Here is a 23,324-nt window from a genome sequence, read left to right on the forward strand (position 1 = left end):
GTAAGTACATATTTTAGCTATGAATCATTTTTACAAGAATGTTTTCTTAATTATTGCATTCTAATGGATTCATATATTTTGTAGGCTTTCATTGACACTGGCAAGGTAACATTGGGCAATAGCTTTACCACAAAGGATGTACATATGATAATTACAAGCGATGCCATTTATGATGGTTGGATCTCCATCCTTGAGGATTACATTGTAGGCAAATATTCACAAGATGGAAAATGCCATAGGCAACCCACAGTCTCAATGTTTAGACGCTTGCGTGGATTGAGTGATGATCAAATTAGTCAAATTCAAAATGACATTAAGGAAGGTAGAGTAGTCATAACTAAAACAAAGACTAATGCCATGATTCTTGATATTGAAGGACGAGTTATGCAGATCAAGAGAGATGCTGCACTACAAGAAGAACTTTATATGTTTATATCGGCAGAACGGCCTTCTTTAATGTTAAAAAAGTGGGATGAGTGCAGATTACATTTTAAAATTACTCTAGAATTGTATCATCGGATTCGTGGTTGCTCTGATTCATGGTTAAAACTGAAGCTTCAATAGGGCAAGGAAACTCCACCATTGCCTGATGCTGCAAAGGGGTATCTGAGGTGGATTATGGGACAAAGTGAAGGTTCAAGTCATGGACCGAATTCCACCCGGCCTTGGAGGTTCTACACAGTCGGTTCAAATATGAAGGGAATGGAATTTATACATAATGTGTACCAAGAGCCAATGGCAATAGGGGTTGCTTTTTTGGATGTAATGTATGGACCAAGCAAAAGTAGAAATTGGAACGAGGATCGCTTTGAGTGTTTGTTGAAAAGCTTGATGACAATCGCTTCTCCCACAGTGCAATTCCTTCTTGTGGTGTTCTTGACCATGGATCATGTATCATGTTTGAAGAATGCATTAAATAAGACATGCGGACAATATAAAATACACTTTGGTTGCCTTAATTTTGAAACTGCAGATATATTTGTCACTGGATCTATGGATGGCTTAATTGCCTATGTACTAGTAAGCAAGGAAAAGCATTTCAATGATATTGAGTGCTATACCAATGCACAATGTAAGCCATCAATATATGTTGCAGATGAAAAATATGAAAAATCAAGTGGTGCAGAAGAATCAGGTGACGAGGATGATGATGATGAATTTGACATTGAATTGTCCTTGAGAAGAAAACATTCAAGTATCATGAAAGACATGATCATGGGTTTCTGTTGAGAAGATAAGTATGTATTGGACTTGTTCTCTGAGGGGCTTGCTGCAATAGAGTCTCTTTCTTGTAAGAGGCATGTTGTTTCAGTTGTTGAGACTTATGAGGAGTTGGCAAAGGTGGAAAGTATTTTTTGCACGTATGCTTACAATAATCATGAAATTCGACAATGGGCTGGCTTACAAGAACCAATATTGGCAATAGAGGAGGTACCAAAAGAAGATGATACAACTGAAGGTGGAGGGGATAAAGAAATTGATACCATACCAAGACAAAAAGAGCTTCAACTCTTCAATGAAGAGCAGCGTGAGCATTTACAAAAACATGCTTCAAAGTTTTGGGAAACAGAAGAGGAAGCAACAGGTCCTTGAAATTGTCCTTTTATATGGTGTTCATGTTTTCCATATGTTATCTTGCTATATTCTCCATATGATGTACGTTCCAAGGATCTTTTAATATTACTTGGAAATTTCTTCTATCTCATTTCCATAATTCAAACATGAACATATGTATTCTTGAATATGTTTCGTGATGAATGAATTAGTGTAAATTGTTGTTTCTATCCTTATTCACTTCATATGAATGCTCAAATATGTTTTGGCCGCTTGGCCAAATCTTTTCTTAGTGGGAACACTTGGGCAATGCTAGATAGTGTTGGACTCCACTCTATCTATTATGCAAAGGTTTTTGGCATTGTAAGGATATGTAGTTTTGGGGATTAAAATAACTTCAAAGGGTATAGATTCAACAACTTTAGGGGGTATACTATGCATATGAACATGAATGCTTTCTTTTTTCTAGTAATCCAATTTTGTTTTGAAAAAGAAAAACATGAATGCTTTCACTCAAACAAATTTCATTGAGAGCACACAACCTAAAGTTTGACAATTTGGTTTTCCAACTCAATCTTCAGTTTGTTTCTACTTATGAATTTCATTTCCTTGTTTATCAACAGAACTTGGCCATCTCAATTTCACATCACTAGAAGCATTGCCTGTATATGTGACACCTAATCCAATGATTCGTTATGTGCCTAATTTGAACATTAGCATGCAAGTTCCAAGCTCAACATGGTTGATTGAAAATGTTGAGGATGCAATGGGAGTTAATGTTCCATTGACAAATGCGGATGCAAGCTTAGAAGGTAAAGGAGAAGATGCAATGTCATTGTATGAAGCCAAGGTGCAAGAAGAAATCTTAGAAGGTAAAGGAGAAGACATAATGTCACCCTCAGAAATAATGTCAAAAGAGGTGATAACAAAAATAAGACTAACAGTGATAATAGATTTGAAAGGGTTATTGCTTGAGCATTGTTTTTTGAAGTCAAACAAACATATGAGCTTGCACAATGGAAAGCATTGGCTTGTTCTCCATCCTGGGTGTTTAGAGTTTCTACAATGGTTGCTCGATCACTACCATGTTGGCATTTGGTCCACTGGAGGAGAAAAGGGCATGGTGCAACACATGCTAGACACTTTGGAGCATCATGTTAACAGAAAGTTACATTTCTTCATGGTTTGGGGTGCAATGACATGCCACAAGCATACAAAGAGTAGAATCATTCGACCAGATAGGATGAATGTGGAAGCAGAGTTTAAACCATTAATGAGAGTGTGGTGTTGTTTCAAAGAGGAATGCAAACCAGCAAGAACAGTGTTCATTGACGTTTCCCCTTACACGGGTTGTGTTAATCCAGCAGAAAATTGCATTTTCCCTACAAAATTTGATATAGATTGTGGTGATTCTATTTTGCTTCATGAGTTATTGCCATACCTACAGATGCTAGATGATGCAATAGATGTGCGCAGTACCATCTCTTCTAACAGATTTGGTCAAGCTCCGATTGTCGAAGGGCATGATATGTTCTATTATTTTCAACTAGTGATCCTTGAATTCAAAGAAAAAAACAAAGAAGTGCTCGAAAGGATGAATGTCGAATCTCATATGTCTACTCGTAGTTCAAAAAAAGACACAGAGAAAGGTATTGCTTCACCTATAACCAAAACTAGTGAGAGGGACTTGTCCTACTACAAGAAGTAGCGTGCATGCTCAACATGTTACATTGAATGAAGAGGAAGAATGCATGCTAGGATCCTGCTTTATGGACCACCAAAACACAAGCTACACATGCTCAAACATTTGGTATGGTCCACAAACTATTAGTTTTGCCCCCTTTTTACAGCACCTTGAGCAGAAGTCGTGAACCAAAGTTAGACCAAATTTTTTACCTTATAGTGCTAATTGGCGTATGCCAATTTGACCTCAGGTAGTACCAAGAATAATATATTTTTTGAGTTAGATGTGACATAGTTGTAGAGCGTAGGAAGCTACACACTTTTTCTTTTTATAGCATAGTGAAATTCCTCCTCAATTGGAAGATATGGTTTTTGACATTCTTTCACGTAAGATTATAATATGTCCAAAGTATCCCATTCCATCATATGAAAATCTACTTGGCTTAGTGATACCCAAAAAAATTTTAAATGGCAGGTCACAAGTTCAAATCCTAGAAAGAGCAACACAATGCCACATCAACACATGCGAGTGACCATGTCATCAAGTGCCACATAAGCACCACATCAAGAAGGGTTTATGTTATACATTATTGTGCCACATCAGCAATGGGTGTGTGACACATCAGCATGCCACATTAGCAAGGGTGGTATACATAGCATGCCACATCAATAACGGTCGAGTGACACATGGCAAGATCGAGAGTATGTGTGGTGGTGGTTTCACAGCAAGGACACATGGTGGCTATAGGGTTTCAACATGTGGTGCCATAGTTTTCATACATGCGACAAAGATAGGGCTGTGAGCATGCCCAAGTGGTATGGCCAAAATAGAAGGAGGAGGCGGTTGCCAATGACATGGTGGGCGATCGTATATGTATATGTATATGTATGTGTGTGACTATATGTGTGTGTGTGTGTGTGTGTGTGTGTGTGTAGTGTGCATTGGGGAGGAGGGAGGGGGGGCGAGGGTAATGTGTGTGTGTGTGTGTGTGTTTTTTTTTCCCCATCATGTGGTATCTTGTTCCATAGAAAGTAGTGATAAGAGAAAAGAAGTAATAATCCGATAGTCGAGAGAGGCACATAGCATTTGCTTTGCATGCAAATGCCAGAAGTGTCTAAAGAACTGTTAAATGCAACAAATGGAAGATAGAGCCATTTAGGAATGCTAGGGGTATATGAAAAACCAAAATTGTTGGAAGGCATAAGCCATTTTTGAATCCACACTATGCAATAACCTTGTTCCAGCCTTTCTATACAACCCTAAAAGAGGTTAGAGAACATCAAGGCACATGCTTAATCCAACCAAAAGTTAATAAGATTTGGGTGTGTGTGTCCAAATAAAAAGACCCTAGCACCTGAAGCTCAAAAAAATGGAAGATAGTTTTGCATTTTTTTTTAAAATCATATTTAGGTTACAAAAATTGAGCACAAGTTTGGTAAAATAAAATGTCAAATCTGTTAAGTAGCCCTAGCTCCGATGTCGAGGTCCAATTATCTACCAGCATCCAATCAATATTGAGTGTTAGAACATCATAGTTTCGTTTGGGTAGATAGGTAATGCATGTTTTCCCTGGCTTGTTATTACTTCACTGAAGAACTAGACATCCATCTAGATTCCACAGTATAAACTTCAAAGACACCATGTCACCACCAATAGATTTTATTTATCTTAAAGCATCAAAAGTGGGTTTCTCCAAAACCAAAGAGTGAGAAACAATAAGGGGGTAGGCCACACCCAATATTACAAACCATAAGAAGGGAAAAACCGCCCTCTTAAGTGAAAAAAAACCCAAGTGGGGTGGTCCACACCCTTAAAAGACCATCCTTTTTGTAAGAAAACAATACAACATCTGTGGTCAACAGATAACAGGATCTCGTATGCAAGATAGAAAACAGATAGTATGGAGAATCAAAATTTTGATTACTGTAGAACGGATACAATAGATGGCACTGCCTCCCAGCCGTGCGCTCCACTGAGAGAAGCTTCGATGGCATGCTAGAATAGAGGATGAAGGCTGGATGCTAAGGAATCAGGGTTGCTATAGCTAGTGATGAAATGGGCTTCACAGACTTGCTCTTATATAGCCACCACTTGTAGTCGGTTAGACCCAATTGGGTGACCGACCTAGTCCGCCCAAAACGGCCGACTAGGGATCAGTCTTGAAATAGGCCACCGACCACACGATAGAACCGTGGCACAAAATAGAGCAACTGACCTACAGTTACTGTTCAGCCCAGAGCCATCCGGGATCATTTGGGGCTCCAAACGGGCCCCGCAACCCGAGAGTGGGCTGCCCGAGAAATGCTCCCTCTACCCTCAGTGCGGTCAATCATGGGATGCCTTCCCACACTTGCATGTAGCCTAGTTGGTAGTGTGCCAACTCTAACTGAAGTCGTCTAGCCATCAGGCCACACATGGCCCCCATCTGGTGTCCAAACCAGGATCTACCGAATAACCAAGCTACTGAAATTCCTTCTCCTCATATGGGGGGTTTACAAGTAGAGTTAGCTGGTTCCCACGTAGTTACACGAGAGTGGGTGTATTTTATGAAAAAGAAAAGTGAAGTGTTTGGGCACTTCAAAGCTTTTAAAGCTATGGTTGAAAAAGAAACAGGCCCGCAAATAAAATGCCTAAGGTCAGATGGAGGGGGAGAGTACCTCTCAAATGAGTTTGCAAGGTTCCTGCAGGAGCATGGCATAATGCAGCAATATTCATGCAGTCATACCCCATAGCAAAATGGACTTGCAGAAAGGAAAAACAGGCATATTAGAGAGGTATCTCGGGCCATGCTAAATGAAAAAGATCTACCAGATTATTATTGGGCTGAAGCAGTTGCTACAGCAGTTTACATAATGAACAGGACTTCCACTGCAGCAATACATGGCATGACGATAGAGGAGATGTATACTGGTAGGAAACCAGATATTTCTCATTTGAAAATTTTTTGCTGCATTGCCTATGTTCATGTGCTAGATGAGTTGAGGTCCAAGTTGGATCCAAAAGCTGAGAAATGCATCTTTATTGGTTGTTCTCTGCAGCAGAAAGGGTATAGATGCTATAACCCTTCTACTTGTAAGTTTACAGTGAGCAGAGATGTCTTTGATGAGATGAGCAGCTAGTATAAACCAGTAAATGTGATGATTGATGTAGATGCACAAAATGGTAATGCTGCAAAGAATTCACAGCAGCAATCACAAAATATTAGTGGACCTGTAGTGTCCTCTAGCAGTGGTTCACATACTTTACCATGGACAGGCAAATTGAGATCAGGAGAATCTCCTCAAAGCAATGCAGATAGTGGTATGCAGGTATCATGAAAAGGAAAAGAGAAGGTAGATCAGCCCATGTTTGATGTGAATGTAGGTCACTCTTATGTGGATGGTGAATCCAGTGGCTCAGAACAGAGCATTGATGATGAGTTGGGTATTCCTTCTGTTGTTACACCTGGAGTAAGGAAGACCAGGGATGTTTTGAGAGCACCTGGAAGTGAGCCTATTTTGTGCAGGTCGACCAGAGCTAGATATCCTGTGGATAGGCTGAAATATTATGGATTTATAGCCATTCACTATGCCTATATGGTCAAAGTGATACAGGAATCAGAACCCACTTCTTTTGAGCAAGCCATGGGAAAAGAAAAATGGGAGAAAGCCATGGATGAAGAAATGGATGCCTTGGAAGCAAATGCTACATGGAAATTGGTGCCTTTGCCTAAAGACAAGAATGCAATTGGCTGTAAGTGGGTTCATAAGGTCAAACACAATGCAGATGGTTCTGTGAACAGATACAAGGCAAGATTAGTTGTCAAGGGATATGCACAGACATATGGCATTGATTATGAAGAAACATTCAGTCCGGTTGCAAGGATGGCAACTGTAAGAGCAATCATTGCTATGGCTGCATCAAAGGGATGGTCTTTACGTCAGATGGATGTAAAGAATGCCTTCTTGCATGGTGATTTGCAAGAAGAGGTCTTCATGGAGCAGCCACCAGGTTATGTTCATGCTGCTCATCCTGAGTTTGTTTGCAGGTTGAAGAAATCCTTGTATGGCTTGAAGCAAGCACCTAGAGCATGGTCTTACAAGATAGGACACTATCTTGTCACTATTGGCTTTCAGATTTCCAAGGCAGATTTCTCACTTTATGTGAGAAAAACAGAGAATGGTTTGAAAGGAGCCAAATCTCCACATACCCTGGTGCTTTCAAAGAAGCCCACAAGATTTGGCCACATGGTCAAATCTCCCCATACCCTGGTCCTTTGAAAGGAGCCAACAAGAGTTGGCCACATGGCCAAATCTCCTACGACACTAGTGCTTTGAAAGAAGCAATAAGATTTGGCCACATGGCCAAATCTACTCAGACGTTGGTGCTTTTCATGATTCACGCTATTACAATAATTTAAATTAATACTTTTACTTTAAAAGCAAACCTAAAAATCTAAAACTATTAAAAAACCAAAACTTTAAAAGGCAAAGCTAAACAAACCTTTTAAACCAAGCATAAAAAGTAAAACTATGAGAAGGAATTGAATTCATCTTCATGGGGGATCAAGTGCTAGGCTCACCTTGTTCTCTCCCTTCCTAGATCTCAAATGTATAACTAGGGTGGTTTGAGAGCCTTAGGACCATGTCTTAGATGGGGTAGTTCCTGGAAAACACTCCTCCACCCTTGGTTAGATAATTGCAAGAAAAAAAGTTCAAAACTATGTCAAAATGAGAGGTCTCAGGAAGCTCCCCATCCCAGATTTGTCCTAACAATGTGCACTTAACTATATAGATTTTAAACTTCCATTACCAATTAAACTTTCCATAGGTTCCACACTCAATAGTTGCATTAGAAAGAGGTCTTTCTTTTTCTTTTTCTTTTTTTTTGCTCTACACCCTTTTTTGGGGGATTGGAGGGAGCATGCTTTTTGTGGACATTGCCTTCCCTCCAAGCTTCCCTTTTCCTCCATCCTTCCCTTCCCCCACTGTTTTCCATCGCTCCTTTCCCTCTATCGCTACCCTCTTCTTCCACGCTGTGCTACCCTCTTCTCTACCTTGACCCTCGCCTTCCGTGCAGCCTCTCCTCCCTCAACAGTTCTGTGCTCGAGGTCTCTCCTCCCTCAATAGTTCCGTGCGGCCTCTCCTCCCTCAACAGTTTGGTGCGGCCTCTCCTCTTTCCTCCCTTCCAATTTCGTGCTCGAGGTCAAAACTCCATGTGAACCAAATCCTCGTAGCCTCTTCCGGGCTACCTTGCTCCTGCCTACCTGTGACGCTCCGTGGCCTAGAACTCTAGCCCCAAAACTCCTTCGCATCCAAAGAGCACAAGCTCACGAACAACAATGGCTAATCAATCATCCAAGTAAGAAGACAAAAGAAATCGAAAGTGTACCTGATTCTTGCATGTTCTCCATCTTTTCCATTTCGAATTACCACGATTTGAAAGCAAGTCTTGTAAAAGTACGAATCTTGAAGTGTGATTTGAAAGTAAGGTCTTGAGTATATGATTTGACTTTCAGATCTTGAAATTTGAATTTTGAATTTTGTATCTAAGATTCAGAATTTCAATTTTGAATTTTGAATTTTAAATTTTGAATCTAAGATTTTGAATTTTGAATTTTGAATTTTGAATTTTGAATCGTAAGATTTGAATTTTGATTTTTAAATGGGGAGATTTGGCCATGCGGCCAAATCTTCCTAGCTTCTTTTAAAACATACAAGATTTGGCCGCACGGCCAAATCTCCCTAGACCTTGGTGATTTGAAAGAAGCTAGGAAGATTTGGCACCACAGCTAAATCTTCCTAAACCTTGCTACTTTAAAAATATTTGGCCACAGAGCCAAATCTCCCTAGACACTCGTGATTAGAAACAAGCTAGCAAGAATTGGCCGCACAACCAAAACTCCCCAAACCTTGCTGCTTTGAAAATATTTGGCCGCATGGCCAAATCTCCCTAGACCCTCTTGATTAGAAAGAATTTAGCAAGATTTGGCCGCACAGCCAAATCTCCCCAAACCTTAGTGCTTTGAAAAGATTTGGCTACACGGCCAAATCTCCCCAAACCCTGCTGCTTTGAAAAGATTTGGCTACACGACCAAATCTCCATAGACCCTCGTGATTAGAAAGAAGCTAGCAAGCTTTAGCCACATGGCTAAATCTCCTTAGACCCAGGTGATTTAAAAGAAGCTACAAAGATTTGACCGATTTGAAAGAAGCTAGCAAGATTTGGCTGCACGGCCAAATCTCTCCAGACCCTAGTGCTTTGAAAGAAGCCCACAAGATCTGGCCACAAGGCTAAATCTCCCCAAACTTTGGTGCTTTGAAAGAAACCCATAAGATTTTGCCACACATCCAAACCTCCCCTTCCGGTGCTTTAAAAGAAGCACATAAGATTTGGCCACACGGCCAAATCTCCCTAGACCCTGGTGCTTTCTCAAATCTACCACTATGTTTGCTATTAATTCTTGATTCTATTTCAGATATGTTTATTGATAATGTGTTTTGTCTAACATTAAAGATTATAAAGATGATAGTTTGTATATTGCGTGGATTTTTTTACAGGAAAGACACAAATGTGAAGAAGGTTGAGAAAGTTGTAAGTGGATTTGGAGAAAAAAGCATACCTTGGTACTTTGACCACTTGTGTTGGATCGGTACATCAAATCACAAAAGATGTGGTTGGAAAAGAGGGAGATATTGGATTGTTAATCATTATAAATCAAAATAAGAAATTTCTCTTGGATCCTAGCGATTATGAAGCATCTCGTATGAAGTCCGATGTAGATGACAACATGCACTCAAGAGGCTGGATAAGTGTTGAATCAAATGATGGAAATGAAATTGACACAATGACAACAATCATTGAATCATATCGCAAAGTTTCAGCAACATTTAAGAAGCGCAAGAGTGGGGAATATAGTGGGAAAGGAACAAAGAAAGGAAAGTTGACTATGGTTCAAGCACCAGGTGGTAGTGGAGAAGGGGCAAAGAAAGGAAAGCTCACTATAATTGATGTACCAGAGGAAGGAGCACCTCTAGAGGGTATGCTAGTAGTTGTGGAAAGAAGCAATGGTAGTGATTTGGAGCCAAGTGGAACAGTCATAGGTCAAAAGGGGAAAAGAAACCATTAGGCTTGGTGGAATATGAAAAATACTACCCATTCGGGTTGCATGCAACATTTCCAATTCTAGTTGCAAGATGTCAAAAAGCTCCTCCAAGCTATGTATATAGAGGGTTGAACAAAGAGCATGTGGAGAAGCTTGCTGCAGACTTCGATTATAACTCTAGGCCTCCTGCTGCTGTAGCAGATTTAATGCCTTTCAATCATGAACCAAAGTAGCCCCTAGAAAGGGTAGATAAAAAGGATTTAACCAAGTGCCACTACTGGATACTATCTGGACAACATGCAATATATGCTGCTAAAATATTCACATCTAATGATGATAACAGCACGGCCCAAAGAAAGAACTACTACCGCACCTGTCAAGTGAGGATTGTAGTGAATTGTCCCGCACACTTTTGTGTGGAGATATCAAAGATGGCAAACCTGGAGTCTCAAAATATCTTGAGACAATCTCCATATATTGATATACTTAAGCAAGTGAGGGGACAATGGATTCTCTTTAACAAACTCAAGAAAGCACAACAAGGGCTTGCAAAAGGACATCCAGATCATGAGAATTGGGATGTAAGTACATATTTTAGTTATGAATCATTTTTTACAAGAATGTTTTCTTAATTATTGCATTCTAATGGATTCATATATTTTGTAGGCTTTCATTGACAATGGCAAGGTACCATTGGGCAATAGCTTTGCCACAAAGGATGTACATATGATAATTACAAGCGATGCCATTTATGATGGTTGGATCTCCATCCTTGAAGATTACATTGCAGGCACATATTCACAAGATGGAAAATGCCGTAGGCAACCCATAGTCTCAATGTTTAGATGCTTGCGTGGATTAAGTGATGATCAAATTGGTCAAATTCAAAATGACATTAATGAAGGTAGAGTAGTCATAACTAAAACAAAGACTGATGCCATGATTCTTGATATTGAATGACGAGCTATGCAGATCAAGAGAGATGCTGCACTACAAGAAGAACTTTATATGTTTATATCGGCAGAACGGCCTTCTTTAATGTTAAAAAAGTGGGATGAGTGCAGATAACATTTTAAAATTACTCCGGAATTGTATCATCGGATTCGTGGTTGCTTTGATTCATGGTTAAAACTGAAGCTTCAATAGGGCAAGGAAACTCCACCATTGCCTGATGCTGCAAAGGGGTATCTGAGGTGGATTATGGGACAAAGTGAAGGTTCAAGTCATGGACCGAATTCCACCCGGCCTTGGAGGTTCTACACAGTCGGTTCAAACATGGAGGGAATGGAATTTATACATAATGTGTAACAAGAGCCAATGGCAATAGAGGTTGCTTTTTTGGATGTAATGTATGGACCAAGCAGAAGTAGAAATTAGAACGAGGATCGCTTTGAGTGTTTGTTCAAAAGCTCGATGACAATCGCTTCTCCCGCAGTGCAATTCCTTCTTGTGGTGTTCTTGACCATGGATCATGTATCATGTTTGAAGAATGCATTAAATAAGACATGCAGACAATATAAAATACACTTTGATTGCCTTAATTTTGAAACTGCAGATATATTTGTCACTGGATCTATGGATGGCTTAATTGCCTATGTACTGGTAAGCAAGGAAAAGCATTTCAATGATATTGAGCGCTATACCAATGCACAATGTAAGCCATCAATATATGTTGCAGATGAAAAATATGAAAAATCAAGTGGTGCAGAAGAATCAGGTGACGAGGATGATGATGATGAATTTGACATTGAATTGTCCTTGAAAAGAAAACGTTCAAGTATCATGAAAGACATGATCATGGGTTTCTGTTGAGAAGATGAGTATGTATTGGACTTGTTCTCTCAGGGGCTTACTGCAATAGAGTCTCTTTCTTGTAAGAGGTGTGTTGTTTCAGTTGTTGAGACTTATGAGGAGTTGGCAAAGGTGGAAAGTATTTGTTGCACGTATGCTTACAGTAATCATGAAATTCGACAATGGGCTGGCTTGCAAGAACCAATATTGGCAATAGAGGAGGTACCAAAAGAAGATGATACAACTGAAGGTGGAGGGGATAAAGAAATTGATACCATACCAAGACAAAAAGAGCTTTAACTCTTCAATGAAGAGCAGCGTGAGCATTTACAAGAACATGCTTCAAAGTTTTGGGAAACAGAAGAGGAAGCAACAGGTCCTTGAAATTGTCCTTTTATATGGTGTTCATGCTTTCCATATGTTATCTTGCTATATTCTCTATATGATGTATTAATTTCGTTCCAAGGATCTTTTAATATTACTTGGAAATTTCTTCTATCTCATTGCCATAATTCAAACATGAACATATGTATTCTTGAATATGTTTCGTGATGAATGAATTAGAGTAAATTATTGTTTCTATCCTTATTCACTTCATATGAATGCTCAAATATGTTTTGGCCGCTTGGCCAAATCTTTTCTTAGTGGGAACACTTGGGCAATGCTAGATAGTGTTGGACTCCACTCTATCTATTATGCAAAGGTTTTTAGCATTGTAAGGATATGTAGTTTTGGGGATTAAAATAACTTCAAAGGGTATAGATTCAACAACTTTAGGGGGTATACTATGCATATGAACATGAATGCTTTCTTTTTTTTAGTAATCCAATTTTGTTTTGAAAAAGAAAAACATGATTGCTTTCACTCAAACAAATTTCATAGAGAGCACACAACCTAAAGTTTGACAATTTGGTTTTCCAACTCAATCTTCAGTTTGTTTCTACTTTTGAATTTCATTTCCTTGTTTATCAACTAATCTTGGCCATCTCAATTTCACATCACTAGAAGCATTGCTTATATATGTGACACCTGATCCAATGATTCGTTATGTGCCTAATTTGAACATTACCATGCAAGTTCCAAGCTCAACATGGTTGATTGAAAATGTTGAGGATGCAATGTCTGGAGTTAATGTTCCATTGACAAATGCGGATGCAAGCTTAGAAGGTAAAGGAGAAGATGCAATGTCATTGTATGAAGCCAAGGTGCAGGAAGAAATCTTAGAAGGTAAAGGAGAAGACATAATGTCACCCTCAGAAATAATGTCAAAAGAGGTGATAACAAAAATAAGACTAGCAGTGATAATATATTTGAAAGGGTTATTGCTTGAGCGTTGTTTTTCGAAGTCAAACAAACATATGAGCTTGCACAATGGGAAGCATTGGCTTGTTCTCCATCCTGGGTGTTTAGAGTTTCTACAATGGTTGCTCGATCACTACCATGTTGGCATTTGGTCCACTGGAGGAGGAAAGGGCATGGTGCAACACATGCTAGACACTTTGGAGCATCATGTTAAGAGAAAGTTACATTTCTTCATGGTTTGGGATGCAATGACATGCCACAAGCATACAAAGAGTAGAATCATTCGACCAGATAGGATGAATGTGGAAGCGGAGTTTAAACCATTAATGAGAGTGTGGTGTTGTTTCAAAGAGGAATGCAAACTAGCAAGAACAGTGTTCATTGACGTTTCCCCTTACACGGGTTGTGTTAATCCAGCAGAAAATTGCATTTTCCCTACAAAATTTGATTTAGATTGTGGTGATTCTATTTTGCTTCATGAGTTATTGCCATACCTACAGATGCTAGATGATACAGTAGATGTGCGCAGTATCATCTCTTCTAACAGATTTGGTCAAGCTCCGATTGTCGCGAAGGGCATGATATGTTCTATTATTTTCAACTGGTGATCCTTGAATTCAAAGAAAAAAACAAAGAAGTGCTCGAAAGGATGAATGTCGAATCTCATATGTCTACTCGTAGTTCAAAAAAAGACACAGAGAAAGGTATTGCTTCACTTATAACCAAAACTAGTGAGAGGGACTTGTCCTACTACAAGAAGTATGGTGTACGCTCAACATGTTACATTGAATGAAGAGGAAGAATGCATGCTAGGAAAAATTGCCAAAATGGGGCCGTTGAAAGATAGTGAGGCAAAACGCTTTGCTATGGTTCTTGGATGCAAGGAAAGGGGAATGACTGCTAATGCTGCAAGGGCATTCTTAGCCAACTTGATTCAATTTTATTGCATAGACAACCCTCAGTGAATCTGGGTGGTCTTGTTAATTAGAGTTGCAGACACAAATGCTCAACTAAAACATTTGTACCTACATTCTGATTTATATTTGGATACTATTTGGTTAGATTCGATTTCCAAAACATTATGTTTCAATTTGTTTTGTGAAAGAATTAATAGGCATTGAGTTAGTACCTTGTGCAAAAAATGCTCTGTGCTTTGTGATGTGAGTTTGTATTCCTCCACTAAAAGAATGATTCTTTGATTTTCATCATATGATAGGTGTTGCAGATTGTCCTAAAAAGTTAAAGAGCTATCTTATTACAAATTTTGATCCTGCGTCCAATGGTTTATGGAAACATGAATTGCCCATACCCATTGAGCATGTGTTCAAAATGAATGGCATCCATTATGAAGTAAAGAAATCAACAATACCTGCGGTAGGATATGGTCTTTTTGTACATATGAGCATCAAGAAGAAACAAGATTTGATGGTATATAATGGTCCAAAGTATGATTATGATACTTGGAGATCTCTCCTCAAGTTTTTCCCAAGGATGAAGACTTATGGAATGTTTGAAGATCCATTCATTGAGCCATTGACAGATGTGAAATGTATTGTGGGAGATGTATTGTATGGAAACATTGCTGGATATATAAATAGCTCAATGTATTATAAAGAAAGAACAAATGTTATATTTGTATACATCCCTAAGCTACCACCTTGGGCTCAAACGTCACAAGGAGATTTGAGTGCCCATGGCTACATTACTGTGCAAACCATAAAGGATATCTCCTTCAGAGATGAGCTACTTTGTGAGTATGAATACTAGTATGGAATTGTTAATGATTGTGTTAAACGATGTGATGCAAAATTTAGTTGCAAATTTGGCTGTGTTAATGGTTTTGATTATATTTAGCACAAGAAAGCAATTTAAAAAAAGGTTTTTATCAAGGCCATGTCTCTGAGTTTCATGAGCTCTATTGTGATGGAGAGTTTCACGAGCTCTATTGTGATGGAACGGTGTTTTTGAACACCACGTTTATATAATGGATGTCAAAGCTCTGCCATAATCCTATTGCATATGTCAATACTGCAATTTATCAACATAGAAACATATGCATTTGGCATTAATTTGATACATCTAATATACCAAATAAAAATTGATAGTTGTTGCAAGTTTAATTTTGTTTTTGAATACCACATTTATATGATGGATGTCAAAGCTCTATAACAATCCTATTGCATATATCAATACTGCAATTTAATTTACTCCAATGAATCTTCCTAACGCAACATCTATAAATTGGCTTTTGTTTGTGGTTCTAATGTATATGAAACAACAAACATCTTTCTTTCACTAGCAAATCAACAAATGTTTTGGCCATGGGACCATGTTCTCGTCTATTAAGACCTTTTGCCAGAGCAACATACGAAAGCTTGTTGCTTGGGTTCTAGGAATTGGGAAAGTATTGTGCATGGTCTAGTCTCCCCCAACATAACTGAAACTTGGGTCCTCAATGGAGCTAATGTTTTAATAAAAAATATCAAATTTCACTTTTGAAGTGACTATATTTTATATCCTGGGAATTGGGATTTTCCCAAATTCTCTAATATAGTGTTTGTTGTATTTCATACTATTGATATAGTAAAAACATTGTTCCATGTCATCCATCCTTGGCAATTTTCCATAGGTGGGTGAAAATTTAAGGTTAAGGTTTCCCTTATAATGCCTCAGGATCTCTTTCACTTGTTGCATAGCTTAGATCTGGGAAATTCGAGCCTATAAGAGGTTGTTACTATTCAGGTTCTCAATCCATGGTAATAGACTTTGGTCGAGCTAAGTGTCATAATCCACCATGTATGTACTATCCTAGATATAAACCTTGTTGGCTTGCGTCTCCTTGCAAAGACAGTCACTACATCATCTGTATCATCTACAATGTCAACAAAGTCAATAAGCCTCTTCGATATGGCTAAAGCAGCTACCTAGAAACCCCTTTCCTTGAGTAAATTGCTGGACTTTGGACCATCTTTGTTATGAGAACTTCCACACAAAGGTAGGTTTGCAGGGACTGATGCCTCCTCCATTCCCATTTGGACAACAGGGAAGACGATCAGAATGCGCAAAGCTAAAGTATGTCTTGGAAGTTAGGATCCTTGAAAAATTAGAAAAAAAAGTAATTAATGTAATTACATAAATATGAAATATGTAACTGAAGAAAAATCAAAAAATTATAAAAGAAGTGATGTAATTACATAAATATGAAGCTAGAAACTTGAAGACAAATGAAGGAAGATAGATTGAAACAAGGTGATGATTGATAGTAACCTAAGTGAATATGTGCACTTTGTATTATCAAGTCTGATGCCATTCTAATCAGTTGATAGACAATAATCTTTTCTAATAGTAATAAAAGTGCCACATAAAGCAACACAATGCTACTACAACATTATATGGGATATAAACACTCTGACAGAATCAACATAAGATTCAAGCGATTAATTTGGGCCATCTTTTTAGATGTTTATGTGATTCTATCCATGGTCCAACTCAAGTTATTTCAAGCAAAACTTTGGTACTTGCTGACAAGTTTGGGAGCATTCAAATATAAATGGATGAACAAATAGAGCTCTAATGTTTGGGGGTTAGTAGATGTGAAGGTGAGAATATGCTCTATTGGGCACTGTGTGTGTAAAGAGTGCATGCCTGTTACATAAAATAAATTTTTGCACTTCGTCGCATCTCATAGGTAGTGCCTACTTCAACTTTCACTTAAATATACAAAAGGAGGTAAAAAATATGGGCTTTTTAAATTTCACATTTATAGAGCATTTATAGAAGGGGCATAAATAGGGCAACGGGGGTTACAGAGGGTTTTTTTAAATACCTTTTGAATCCACATTCTACATATGGCTTAGACAAGGCGGACCCCCCCCCCGAGTATGTAAGATAGCATGTACAGTCTTTAGAAGGGGGTTAATTAGTTAAACAATTTACATATTTTTTATGAAATCATACTTTTAGAAGGGATTTTAGAAAAAGAATAAAAGTATATGGAGAAAGTATCTATGTAAATTAAGTGTATTTATATTGGGCCCTTGAAGGCACATGCTATATAGGGCTTCTACCTAGTGAATCCCTAGGGTGTAGTGTACCTTCCCATATTGAGAAGAGATATAGTTTTTGAGAGATGGATCCTAACCTCATATTGTGACCAATGGATGATTTTAGACAAAGCCTCCACAGTGAGTAAGGTACTAGAACCAGCCATGTGAGTGATTCAATGATAAATGGTCTACATAAAAGGCTCTCTGAGTGCATTAACTCATCACACATGACTCCAACATCCATTTTCCCTATCCACATGCATTCAATATATATTCAATATATGTTTGTCTATGAACTCCCTTTTTTTCCTTTTTTGTCTTATTCCATTGGCTCCATACTACTCCCTCCATGGCTTCCCTGCTCCTCCTCTCCTAATCCCCTCCTCCTTCTTTTCATTAATCATAAAAACAAATAGCAAATCTACAAAATCAAACTACAAAAAAATGTGTAGATTATGAATATTTTGTCTCCAGAGATTTTCCCCCTCGATTGTTGATTAAATGTATAAAAAGCCAGAGAAATAGGGCCCAAAGCTTAGAGAGTTTTCTATTCAAAGCTTAGTGGTATTCATAGGTGCAAATAAAAGAACTTGATTTTAATAGGATTTTATTCTACCACAAACGTCAACACAACTCTTGGCCTAAGGTTGACGTCATTTGTGGCTCTTTAAGAAGTTTGGAAAATTTTAGATGTAGCAAAAAATTCATTCATGTGATCACATGATGGTTTCGAGGGCCCTTGAGAAATATTTCAAATAATCGTGTTGAAAGTAGCTGCCATCGAGTAAAATGATGGAAAGATCTTTGAAGGAAAATTCAATCCAAAAGACAAGAAAGTGGCATTTCTGCGTCTAATGGTGGTGGTGACGAGAATGCTTGGCCTCCTTTTTGGCTTCCTTCCTCTCATGCTTCTCATGAATTGCCATCGCACCAGCTCCGATCGCAATCGCCCCAGCGACATGCTCTCGCACCTTGTGCGCGTGACGCTCCTCTGGATGCTTCTTTGCCTCATGTCGCTCATGCTGCACAAAATCGAACAACAAAGAGCAAGAGTCACTACAACGCTCAAAAAATCAAGTCATACGACGCTACTAAGTAACACCCAATCGGTGTTTCGTCCTTACCACAGCAAATACACCTGCGGCTACCGCGCAGGCGTCTGCCATGTGTTGGCGGTGCTTGTGCTCCTTCGCCTCTTTCTGGGCCGCATGCATCTTTTGCGCTGGATCGGTGGTGTGGTGATGGGAGGCCATTCGCTCTGCAACAAACGCAATAAGCCGGTAGGGGGAAATGAGGGTGCGAAGAATGAGCGGAGAAGGGCGGAGATTGGATTAATGCAAGAATGGGAAGGACGATGATGGGCTTGAGAGAGTGAAGACGATGTTTATATGCAGCAATCGGAATGCGCGTGAGGAGCGGAAAGTCGGTTATGGCACACGCTTTGTGACAGCGAGCTCAGTTTCGTGAGCAGCACCCCAATCCAAAGACTTCTTCTTCGTCACTCGGAAAGGGAAAACGCCCGTCGCTCACGAATCATGGTCCTCGTTTTAGCTGCCATCAATCATACAAAAATCCCTTATTGCAAAGCGTGGTCTAATAAGACTCTACGTGGTTTTGGCCTGGTTTTTTGGTGCAACGGGCAAGCTTACTTTCTTAGGAGGTCATTTAGGTTACAAAGATTGAGCACAAGTTTGGTAAAATAAAATGTCAAATCTGTTAAGTAGCCCTAGCTCCGATGTCGAGGTCTAATTATCTACCAACATCCAATCAATATTGAGTGTTAGAACATCATAGTTTCGTTTGGGTAGATAGGTAATGCATGTTTTCCCTGGCTTGTTATTGCTTCACTGAAGAACTAGACATCCAACTAGATTCCACAGTATAAACTTCAAAGACACCACGTCACCACCAATAGATTTTATTTATCTTAAAGCATCAAAAGTGGGTTTTTCCAAAACCAAAGAGTGAGAAACAATAAGGGGGTAGGCCACACCCAATATTGAAAACCATAAGAAGGGAAAAACCACCCTCTTAAGTGAAAAAAAACCTGTGGGGTGGTCCACACCCTTAAAAGACCATCCTTTTTGTAAGAAAACAATACAACATCTGTGCTCAACAGATAACAGGATCTTGTATGCAAGAGAGAAAACAGATAGTATGGAGAATCAAAATTTTGATTGCACTGCCTCCCAGCCGTGCGCTCCTGTGAGAGAAGCTTCAATGGCATGCTGGAAATAGTAGAGGACGGAGGCTGGATGCTAAGGAATCAAGGTTGTTGTAGCCAGTGATGAAATGGGCTTCACAGACTTGGTCTTATATAGCCACCGTTAGACCCAATTGGGTGACCGACCTAGTCCGCCCAAAACGGCCAACTGGGGGTCAGTCTCGAAATAGGCCACCGAACACAAGATAGAACCGTGGCACAAAATAGAGCAACTGACCTATAGTTATTGTTCGGCCTAGAGCCATCCGGGATCATCTGGGGCTCCAAACGGGCCCTGTAACCCGAGAGTGGGCTGCCCCGAGAAATCCTCCCTCTACCCTCAGTGCGGTCAGTCATGGGATGCCTTCCGCACTTGCATGTAGCCTAGTTGGCAGTGTGCCAACTCTATCTGAAGTCGTCCAGCCATCAGGCCACACATGGCCCCCATCTGGTGTCCAAACCAGGATCTACCGGATAAGCGAGCTACTCAAATTCCTTCTCCTCATATGGGGGCTTACAAGTAGAGTTAGCTAGTTCCCACGTAGTTACACGAGAGTGGAGCATTGATATCTAACACCCCCCCTCAATGTCCACCCGCAAGTGAACTTACTTTTTCGGCCCAATGCCAAGTCGATGAAGATGCCTCTCTAGCAAGTCTCTTCCAAGAGCCTTCGTGAAGATGTCCGCAGCATTCTCTGTAGTCAGACAGTACAGCAAGTCGACCTCTCCATCCATGATGAGCTCGTGTACAAAGTGATATTGAATCTTAATTTGTTTTGTGCGAGCGTGGAACACAGGGTTCTTTGCAATCGCCATGCAACTCTGATTGTCACATGATAACTGCGTAGGCTTGTTCTGCACTGCACCCATGTCCCCTAAAATCCTCCTCAACCACACTGCCTCACAAGAAGCAAAACATGTTGATTTGTACTCAGCCTCGGTAGAAGAAAGAGCAACTGTAGGTTGCTTCTTGCTGACCCATGACACAGCTCCAGATCCAAGTGAGAAATAGTAACCTGTCATTGATCTCCTGCTGTCCACGTCTCCTGCCCAATCCGAGTCACAGAATCTGATCAAGATGTTGCCCTTGGTATAGGTGATGCCATAATCAAGTGTGCCTTTGATGTATTTCAGCACACGCATCCCTGCCCTCCAATGGTTCTCCCAGGGCTTATTGGAAAACCTACTTAGTACACCAGTCGCAAAGCTGATGTCCGGCCACGTGTTGCACAAGTAAATCAAACTGCCCATAAGCCTTCTGTACTTCACTTCGTCCAGCAGTGGTGATGAATCCTTGTTTGAGAGCTTCACGTCAACCTCCATAGGGGTGCCAACTATCTTGCACTCAGCCATGCCAAATGCCTTCAGTATCTCTCCAGTGCATACTTCAGCTATGAAATGAAGATCTATTTTGGCTCTTGCCAAACTTCAATCCCCAAACAGAAATGCATCAGTCCAAGGTCTGTCATTTCAAACTCTCTTCCTAGCAAATGCTTTGTTTGCGAGATCTTCTCTTCATGGTTCCCTGTTATGACAAGGTCGTCCACATAAAGGACCACGATCATACATCTGCCTCCTTCTTTGTAGATATACAAATTTGCATCAGATGGGCTCCTCCTGAACCCGTTTTACAGAAAGTAGGCATCAATCCATTGGTACCATGCTCGTGGGGCCTATTTTAGCCCGTAAAGCGCCTTCTTTAGTTTACAGACTTTACCTTCTGAACCGCGGATCACAAAACCTAGTGGTTTTTCCATGTATACCTCCTCCTTGAGATCTCCATTCAAAAAGGTGGATTTTACATCCATCTGAAATACGAGCCAACTTCCCTGGGCAGCTAAAGCCAAAACACTACGAATTGTGGTTAGTCAAGCTGTGGGAGCAAAAGTATCCTGATAATCAAAACCATGTATCTGTGCGAATCCTTTTGCCATGAGCCAAGCCTTGTACTTATCCAACGTGCCATCGGACTTGTACTTGGTCTTGTACACCCACTTGGTGCTGATGACCTTGTGTTTTGGTGGTCAATCCACAAGGTGCCAAGTGTTCTTCATTATGGAGCCATACTCCAACTGCATAGCCTCCATCCACCTATCATCACCCTGTGCCTCTTCAAGACACTTGGGTTCGTCAACACGGATCACCTCTGTCATCAAAGCGTAGTTGACCAAGTGTTCCTATGCCCTTCTTTGCTCCTCTAAACTCTTGGACCGATGGTGTTCGGATGGTTCCTCCTCAATGGCTGGAGGTTCTCTACCATCCAAAAGCTGCTTTACCCACTTCAGGAATGGCCGTTGCCGTTGTGGTTCCGCAGGCTCTTCTTCCTCTTCTTTATCTTGGATCCTCCTAAGCATCGTTGGGGGAGTTCGGTCTATTGTTGGTGGTTGTACTGGATGGATATCCTGGTCCTAGTTGTCTAGGAAGGAAGCATCCTCCTCCAATTGATGCAGCTATTCTGAGAAGACCACATCGCGACTTACCATTACCTTCTTGGTAACAGGATTATAGAGATGGTAACCCTTCGCCTCTTCACTGTAGCCCAAGAAAATACACTTTCGGCTCTTCAGTTTCCATTTGGTCTTGTTAGCATCAGGGACATGCACAAAACAGTCAAATCCAAAAACTCTGAAATGTGCAGCTGAAGGTTTCTTACTAGAAAAGGCCTGCAGTGGAGTCATCCCATTCATAGCCTTCGTGTAGCTATGATTTAGAATGTAAACTGCTGTGTTACATGCTTCAGCCCAGAAAGTCTTTGGCAAATCTTTCCCTTTCATCATACTCCTGCCCATTTTGCAGATGACGCGCATCTTGCACTCTGCTACTCCATTTTGCTGTGGTGTATGTGGCGGGGGTTTCTGCCTCTTGATCCCGTGACTCTTGCAGTAACTTTCGAATTTACTTGATGTGAACTCACCACCTCTGTCTGATCTCAACTTCTTCACCTTCCTCCCCATTTCTTTCTCGACCATTACATGCCATTCTTTGAACTTACTAAAAGCCTAATCTTTAGTCTTCAGGAAGTATATCCATATCCTTCTACTGTAGTCATCGATTAGCATCATGAAGTAGTAGGAACCACCCAAAGCTTCCGTCTCTATCTTTCCACATAGGTCCATGTGAACGAGCTCTAGAGGAGCCTTTGCCCTACTGGCCTCTTTAGGAAAGGGCTACCCAAGCTGCTTGCCCATCATGCAAGCTTCACATACATCGAGCAGATCTATAATTTTTGGTAGGTTTGCAATCATTCCACTTTTATGCATCTTGTTTAAAGAACTAAGGTTTAGATGACCAAACCTCTCATGCCACAGCTTAGTGTTCTTCACATCAGCTCAAGCACTGAAAGCTGAGAGATTGTAGATGTTGTTGCACCCTGTACCTTTACCAACGACCTTTCCTTGAAGATCCAAAATCTGTGCACCATTCTTATTGAATTGAACTTTAATATCCCGATCCGTGATCGCAGAAACGGACAACAAGTTCCTCTTGATATTTGGCACATAAAGAACATCGAACAATTGTTTTATAACTCCATCGTACCTTTTCCTTTTGCTGAACATTTTGCATCATTGCCGACTGCTACCAGGATGTCATTCCCTACCAGATGTAGAGAGGTATACCAATCCTTCAGACTGGTCATGTGGCACGATGCACCACTGTCAA

At 40.1% G+C, this 23,324-nt stretch overlaps 1 protein-coding gene across 1 annotated transcript; it reads right to left on the reverse strand.

Annotated features, from left to right (window-relative positions):
- Positions 1-18,004: 18,004 nt before the first annotated feature.
- LOC147881551 (uncharacterized) lies at positions 18,005-18,948 on the reverse strand. The gene is made up of 2 exons (XM_087370195.1): positions 18,586-18,948; positions 18,005-18,483 (listed from the first exon to the last, which is right to left on the reverse strand). The coding sequence occupies exons 1-2, from the start codon at positions 18,712-18,714 to the stop codon at positions 18,313-18,315; spliced, it is 300 nt and encodes a 99-aa protein (XP_087226321.1). The 5' UTR covers positions 18,715-18,948; the 3' UTR covers positions 18,005-18,312.
- Between the last annotated feature and the right edge of the window lie 4,376 nt (positions 18,949-23,324).

This window comes from Dipteris shenzhenensis, chromosome 31, assembly GCF_047967505.1.
Source record: "Dipteris shenzhenensis isolate YYH24624 ecotype China chromosome 31, Dip_SZ_1.0, whole genome shotgun sequence".
Lineage (NCBI taxonomy): Eukaryota > Viridiplantae > Streptophyta > Polypodiopsida > Gleicheniales > Dipteridaceae > Dipteris > Dipteris shenzhenensis.